Source organism: Pteropus vampyrus, unplaced genomic scaffold (assembly GCF_000151845.1).
Source record: "Pteropus vampyrus isolate Shadow unplaced genomic scaffold, Pvam_2.0 Scaffold262, whole genome shotgun sequence".
Lineage (NCBI taxonomy): Eukaryota > Metazoa > Chordata > Mammalia > Chiroptera > Pteropodidae > Pteropus > Pteropus vampyrus.
This window is the reverse complement of record NW_011889043.1, coordinates 2,316,786-2,325,200: the sequence shown is the minus strand read 5'-3', so window position 1 is coordinate 2,325,200 and position 8,415 is coordinate 2,316,786. Positions and strand designations below refer to the sequence as shown.

The window sequence follows — 8,415 nt, the reverse complement described above, 5'->3', positions numbered from 1 at the left end:
ATAAGGTATATGAATATACCTTTTGACCCAGCAATTGCACTTTGGGGTATTTATCCAAAGAAAACCAAAACAATAATTCGGAAAGATCTATGCACTCCAATATTCATGGCAGCACAATTTACAATAGCCAAGAAATGGAAGCAATCTAAATACCTGTCAACAGATGATTAGATAAAGGAATTATGGTTCATATATACAATGGAATATTACTCAGCCATCAAAAAAAAAAAAAGAAATCCTACCATTTGCAACAACATGGATGGACCTAGAGGTTATTTTGCTGAGTGAAATGTCAGACAAAGAAAGATAAATATCATATGATTTCACTTATATGCAGAATCTAAGGAACAAAAAGGACAAACTAATCAAAGAGACTCACAAATATAGTGGACAATTTGGCGATGGACAGAGGGGAGGGAGGTTGGGGGGCTGGGAGAATGGAGTGAAGGGTTAAAGAAGTACAAATTAGTAGTTGATAGTTGGTCACAGGGATGGGGAGCACAACAGAGGGAATATAGTTAGCATTAATATGATGGCTAGGTGGAGGGCCAGGGGAGGGAGGGAGCAATTGGAGGGATTGTTCTATGAACTATATAGATGTCTAACCAATGTACTGTATATTTGAAACTAATTTAAATAAATAATTTAAATAAATTTAAAAAACTAATTTAAATTTTTTAAAAAGAGGAAAAAAATTATATGTAAAGAAATAGTGAAGAGATGCCATGGACAGTATCCTACTAGGCAAGCTTAAGTGCTTTTCTGTTCTAAAAAACCTTTACAGATTATTTTGAAGCAAATTCTGGACATCATATTCCACTTCATCTGGAAATATTTCCATATGCAGCTCTAAAAGATAAGGACTCTATTCAAACATAACTGTAATAACTACACCTTTAAAAAATAACCATAATCATCAGACCTAAAAAGAGCTCATAATTACTTAATATTAGTAAATGTACAGTCTGTAGTAAGCAGCTTCTGAAATGGCTTCTGGTATATATGCCCTTGAGTACGGACTGGATCCAGTGACTCTCCTAATGAACAGAATACAGCAAATATGTTGGGACATTTCTTCTGAGATTAGGTTACAAAAAGACACTGGCTTCCATCTTGCTCTCTTTCTCATTCTTTTGCTTCTTCTCTCTCATTAAAAAATGAAAAAAGGAATAACACAAAGAAGTTAATTTCTATAAGTAAATTTATAAATTTAACATTATACCAATAAAGTTACCAAGACTTTTTGTTGAACTAGACAACTGATTCTAAAGTTCATGTGGTAAAATAAATATGAATAGCCAGAAAAAAATTTTAAAATAAGAATAAAGAGGTAATGACCTATAAGATATTAAAATATTTTTGGATATGAAATATTTTTTAAATGTGAAACAGGCAGATAAAATGACAGACCAATTAACAGAATAAAATCCCCCAAACAGACTCACATATATATGGAAATTTAATATATTTAAAAGGTGACATCTAAAATCAGTGATAAAAATATAGAAGTTTTAAAAAAAATGATATTGGGACAATGAAAGAGATATCCAGAAAACAGTTGGATCCATACCTCACACTGTACTAAGAAAAAAATTCCACATGAATTAAAGATGTAAATGTTTAAAAATAAAACAAAAAGTACTAAAAGAAACCAAGGAGAGATTATTTTATAACTGTGGAGGAAAGAAGCCTTTCTAATTATGATACAAAACTAAATAATTCAGTTATCAAGATTACAAACACCCATACTCTTTGACATATACCATAGAGCTTTGACATAGAGCTTCTATTTTTAGAAAGTAATTTTACATAGGTTCTCAAACATACATACACTTAGAAAATATCTCTGAAAGGATAAAGAGAAATCAAATATATTAGTTGTAGTAAGCAGCTTCTGAAATAGAAAAAACTGGGTGGCTGAGGTGATAGGGGTAACAGCAAGACATTTTACAATATGCTCTTTGAAAAACTTTTTGTATCTTGTAAATATATTATCTATTAAAAAAAAACTGTAGAAAACGTGGGCAATAAAATGAAGTATAAGTAAGAAAACTGAAATTTCCTACAATTCTACCCATATAAAGACTTTGGTCTATTTCCTTCCAGTTTTCTATGTAGGCTTATGTGTGATAGAACCATAAATTCTTTCACAAGGTTTGGATCAATCTGCGTAAAGTTTTAGAAACTACATTTTTCACTTAACGTTATATTTAAACATTTGCAATGTCGCTAAAATTTTCCTAAAACCATTATTGATAATACTCCATCATAAGGATATATAATTTATTTAAGCATTACATTATTCTAAAACATTGTTTAATTTTTCATTATTGCAAATAACTGAGATAATTTCTTTATACATAAATTTTGCCTTTTTTTTTTTTTTTTACTATTTCCTTGAGAGAGAAGTCAGGACTATTTTTAATCCTAAAAGGAAAATAAAAAAAACTAGGGCCCATAAAAATTATTTATACATGTTCAATCGACAAAGTAACTAAAAAGAGAACATTAATTTATTAGTGGATTCTTAGTCAAACGACTAAACTACTTGAATAACTGACTCCACAAAAGTCACTGACTACTTCGTTATGGAGGCAGTATTTTAATAAAATATAACTGAAATATTGAGAAGATGACATACTAGAAAGTATTAACAATAGAAAGGGAAGGAAAGGTTAAATGTTTGAGTTAAAAGAAAAATTATCAGGCAAAATCTGATTGAAAATCTGAAACAATTTTCAGTGCTCTGTTAAAAGTATAAAGAAATTTTTCATCACAATAGGGATTCAGTTTTATGTTATCAAAATTTTGATAGTACAGAGTCCTAATGTCATGCTAAGGCTTTGATTCATAAAAAAACCTAATTAAAATACCCTTCAGTATAACAGTTCTAAAAAGAATAGTACTTGGCAAAACAGTACTTTTGTTTTAATCACTGAAGTAGCCACTATTTTGATATATATCCTGACTAAAAATGTTGCTTTCTTGAGCTAACTTAATATGACTATTATTTCCTTATCCCCTTGTACTTTGCTTTCTGTTCTTCCTCTCCCCAGGTGTATCCTTTGTAATAGGCATTTTCTATCAAGACAAAAAGGTTGGGGACCACTGCCTTAATGTAATTGAGCAGTTAACATTACCAGAGACTGAGACAGGGGTTTGATTTCAAAAAAAGTCAGATAAGAAAAAATGAATCCTGCCTTTTAGAAAAAAAATCACAATCAAAGAAAACCTTATTAGTCACTAGTTTGAATTTTTACAGATTAGTAGCAATACCTACTGAACCACAAGAGGACAGGATGCATTTTTAGACATGGTTTCCAGAGGGAGAGCGAGGACCAAGTCCAGGCTCTCAGACTGCTTTTTCAGACACAGTTAACACCTGGCATCCTGATTCTTTCAGAGCCCTGTCTTTTCTAGTCCCAAAGATCACCAAACCCTTTCTCAATTCTTAGCAAAAAGACCCAGATAGCTGTAACAGGATTATTTAGCTATATGAAACTATCGTGTTTTGCCTGGTGAGGAGCTCTGCTATACTAAGACCTGTGCTCCTCATTCCAGTCAAAGTTGGGAGCTTGTGAATGAAAAACAGCCAGAATAAACTGCATAAAAGTAAGCAAAAACAATGAAGACAAAAGCAAAAAACAATGGCATTCACCTCCAGCAATGCTTAGATTTTGACTGTACTGCCATGCCAATAAAAAGAATCTCAGGCTAGTAGGTCTGAAAGAATGATGTTTCTATGGCACCACAGAGAAGCAATTTAAAATGAATTAGAGGGAAAACAAAAAGATTGGCCAAGCACAAGAGATTGAGCCATCTATAGCCTAGTTCTCCACCAATTGCAACTAAAAAGTCTAGTAGAATTTTTTTTTCCTAGTAGAATATTTTTTAAAAGCTACCTGAATAATCAGAAAAGTAAACAATAACAGAGAGATGGGGGACTGATGCCAAATGTAAATAACCTTGTAATAGGTGAGTTTCAGTCTGTTTTTTCTGTTTTGTTTTTGGTCCTTGTTTTGGTCTTCAGCTTTAATCCAAGGTCTAATCCTGGAACTGCACAGTGGGCACAGAGAGCAAAAACTCCAGAAGAAACTTTCTCTCTATATATAGAAGACCAGGAACCACTGAATTCCAGGTGTGTGTGGGGGGTGTGGGAAAGTGGGAATCCTGGGTTTTCCTGACTTGTTTTCTCTCTTTAGCTTCAGAGCTATACTGCTACCAACTGTAGCAGGTTGGGCACGTAAAACCCGAGAGAAAATCTGCCTCCCTAACGAAAGGAACCATACTCTGAAGAATAAGATGATAATCTTTTATTTTCTTCTCTACCTTAACACTTCGTCCTGAACATGGCCCCAGATGCAGGCATCTACTCTACAGTGAGAATGCTAATACTCAGAGAAATCTACTTTTCTGGTCATATAAACCAAGATGTGGGTAGAAGAAAGAAAGGGTATCTGAGAATCCTGGAGAAAAGTGAGCAGGAAAGGGAATCACCGTATATGATCTAACATAAGACATAGGGTCAACCCTGAGCAGTTCACATGCAGAGCAGATTCAAAAAAGCATAGTAAAGGCTTAAAGAACTGAACTATAACATTAACTACTGCCCGAGTTCCAGATTTACCCAAGTGGCAAATGAGTCTGAAGACTTGATCAGCATAGTAAAGGCTCTGAAAATTGAACTGATGTAACCACGACCCACAGAAGGCAAAACAGAATGTACAGTCAGAACCTAATCATGTTGACTGCCTGTCAAAACAAAAATCAACACCTTCCAGAGGATTTTAACAGAACCATAATATTAAAAATATACAGTATATAATCCAGAATTACTCGAGAAGCAAAGAACAGGAAAATCTCATTAATTCTTGAGAGATAATTAAATGGTCCCCCACTCCATGACCCAGATGTTAGAATTATAAGATGAAGACTTTAAAGAAGTTATTATAATCATTTTCTATGAGATAAAGGTGAATACTCATCAAATGGGTGACAACACTGACATTCTCAGCAGAGAAACAAAAACTATAAAAGAGAATCAGATGGAAATTATAGAAGAGAAAATTTTAAGGCTGTATATTAAAAATTCCCTGGATAGACTCAACAACAGAATGGAGATGACAAAGGATACAGTAAGTAAACCTGAAGACAGAGCAATAGAAATTATACGGTCCAAGGAATCAAGAGTAAAAATTTAGTAGAGCCTCAGAGATCTGGAAGACAATTAACAAAAGGTCTAACATTCATGGCATCTAAAGTCCCAGGAGGAGAAACTGGTACAAAAAAAAAAAAATGTTAAGAAATCCTAACAGAAAACTTCCAAGTTTGGTGAAAGACAAATATATAGACTCAAGAAGCTAAGAATCAAACATATAGGGGGAAAAAAGCAGACAGACAAAAGAGATGATATATTACATATATGGGAATGATTTAAATTTGGGAGGGGATACTCGACTACTAAGGGGCAGCACAAGAAAGTTGTCGTTTTTTTTTTTCCCCCGAAGAGACGGAACTGTTCTGGATCTTGATTGTGGTGGTTAAGGTTTCCATATATTAGTCAAAATGTTCCCTGTACACCAAGAGAAAATATTACTGTGCGTGTATATATAAATAAGCCAGAAACCTGAGTATCATCTTCTATATCTAATCAACCATCATCTCCAGCCAAATTTACTTTCTAAAGATTTCTCAAGTTTGCCCTTTTCCCTCCATTCCCATTGTTTCTTCTTAGTTGAGCTCTTGACATCCCAGCCTGTTACTACTTTGACCCAAAGCTTACCTCTATAGCCTTGCTTTGCAAATGGTGATCCCTGCTCTAATAGTACCAACTTTAACCAGGAAGCTTGTTAGAACTGCAGAATCTCAGATCCCAGCATAGAACTACTGAATTGGAAACCACATTTTAACAGGATTCTGGAGTAATTTATAAGGCTATTAAAATTTTAAAAGCCTTGGCCTAGGGAACTAGAGTGAACAAAAATCTGATTCTGCTGCTCCTCCACTTAACATTTGACCAGTCCCTTACGTGGACACACGCAGGATAGATGAGACCTTACATGACCACACCCTACCCTCCTCCCAGGCTCATCTTTCATCACTCTCAACCTCATCATTTAAGACTTCATTCAGTAAGACTCAACTGTACAGGTCAGCACATGTAACAGAACACTATGTATGTCTGATAGCTATATTTTTACCCACGCAGTTCCCTTGGCCTAGAATACCTCTTCTTCATCTGGCTAATTCTTAACCCATCTTCAAACCTCTATCCAGAAGACAACCCTAATAAACTCTGACAACTACCTAGGTGAGGTGAGTCTATCTGGGCTCCTAAATCAGCCTGGGCATACTTCCATCCTTGGACTTCCCACATTACATTGAAATTATTTGTTTATGTGTCTTTCCTGGTCAGTAGGTTTCTCAAAGGCAGTAACCTCATTTCTATCTTTTCCCTAAATCTACCAGTGAGAACTATGTACGTTCAAATGGTTTTGATGAACTAAACTACTGTCTTTCTGATTCTTCTAAAATTATCCATTTCTGGTTTGGTAGTAACCAGTTCTCCCATCACATTCTTTTCCTGAGAGAAATTACGTTAACCGTTTCCTTGACCTGAGCTACGAGTTGCTTGAAGCAAAACGAGTTGCTTGAAGCAAAACGCATTTTTGCCTGAGCAAAAGCACTTACGGTCCCTGGCTAGTAAAGCCTTTTTTTTTTACCGCCATGAAGCCACTTACTAGAGAGCGCATTTTGTATTAAGTTGGGGTGTTGTGGCCTTGTTGATTACTTACAAGTTCTTAGCACAGGGCTGGCTGCCTTATAGGGCTCAAATCCTGCCTACAAGCCTACATTCTGCTGATATCAATTTCTATTGATACCTCAGAGGGCCACTCCATGCCAGTGCTCAGGCCTAACTGTGGTCACTTTCTCCAACACCCGGAGCTAACGATTGTCACCTTCTCCAGGGCAGCTCCTCTTCTTCCAGGTCACTCTCCATTACTGACCCCTCTATCACCGTTTCATCACTGTCCCAGTCTGGGGCCTGGGAGCCTTCCTCCATTTTCGTCTTGCACTCCGAGTCTTTTTTTACCCTCTTTCCCTAACTACTCCCTTTCCGCCAAAAAAAAAAAAAGGGGGGGGGAGGTGGTTAGAAAGAAAGAAAAGGACACTCTGAGCGCCGAAAGAAATTGTGAGTTAAAAATAAAATTTGTGGCGGGAGCGGGGCCTTGCACAGCTGAGAGCACAGAGCGATCACGAGAGGCGTCCTGGGCTAGGCCGTGCCGCTTGGCCGCATTGCCGCACGCCGCCGGCAGGGGGAGCAGCGCGCCGCAGTCGGAGTCGCGCGCCGCGTGCGCCCCTCCCCCTCCCGCCTTCGCCTCCGTGGCCGGAAGTAGCTGGCGGCGCGCGTCAGTCGGTGCTGGGTTTCCGCGTTGTGCTGGGCGTGGCCGCCTGCCGCATCTGCTTTCGAATTCTTTAAGCATCTTATTCTTTGGCTGAGCGGAGTGGGGTTTGGGGTTGCAGCCGCGGGGACAAGGTAGGCTGCGGTGCTATAGACACTGCAGGCCGAGCCCGCCTAACGCCATTGGCAGGGGGAAAGCCTGGGTCGTATCACCTGCTGTGCACCCAATGCTCTGAGAGCAACCGGAAAGAACCCCAGGTCTCAGTACGACATTCCGAAGCCAGAATGTTACCCTAGACCCAAAGGGCGTTTTTGCAGTCCACTAAATACTGACTTTCTACTTAATCCCTTTGACACTCCTCCCCCAAGCGTCCCCTGAAGGTGGCGGGGAGGAGCAAAACAAAAATGTTTATTAGAAATTTTTTGACAATCAACTAATCTAACTGATGTATTTGTACTTTTCCCCCATCAACTCTTTGGTTACCCCGTAATACGGATTGTGTAGGAAAGGCGGAATAAATGCTTTATTTTTCCCTTTATTAATTTTTTAGAATAATAGTACCTTGCAACCTCCAAAGGTAGCCAATTATTTTTAAATGAATAGGTTTTTCTATATTGGATGTGTTTCAATCTGTTTTGAAAGTTTTTAATTCAAGCTAATTCAAAACAAAGCCAAGTGAGCTCCACCTGCCAAATGAGAGGAAGATTCAGGATTAGACAGAACCCCTTACACAAAGCGTTTAGTATTCACCTTGGAAGCTCCAGCATCTAGCACATGTTGGGTCTTTAAAGGTATGTGAGTAAATGGATGGAACTAGGGCTTTCTGACTCTCCAACTCACTATTTTCACTATTATTCTTATTATTTTACTATTTAGATAATTATTTTTCTAAATAATGTCTAAATCTTTGAGAAAATGAAAGTTCTTTTTGGAAAATGTATTTTTAAATACTTATAGAATATTTAGTGTAACAGTTTATATGGCTTTATTTTGGCGAGGGAAATATTAAGTG

General features: G+C 37.1%; 1 protein-coding gene across 1 annotated transcript in view; it reads right to left on the bottom strand.

Moving 5' to 3' along the window:
* ANKRD31 (ankyrin repeat domain 31) overlaps positions 1–7,271 on the bottom strand; it is a 110,064-nt gene extending 102,793 nt beyond the window's left edge. The window contains exons 1-2 of the mRNA XM_023520411.1: positions 6,960–7,271; positions 3,544–3,602 (exon numbers count right to left, since the gene is read on the bottom strand). Of these exons, the coding sequence (XP_023376179.1) occupies positions 3,544–3,602; positions 6,960–7,063 (163 nt within the window). The 5' untranslated portion in view covers positions 7,064–7,271. The remainder of the gene's footprint in view (positions 1–3,543; positions 3,603–6,959) is intronic.
* Between the last annotated feature and the right edge of the window lie 1,144 nt (positions 7,272–8,415).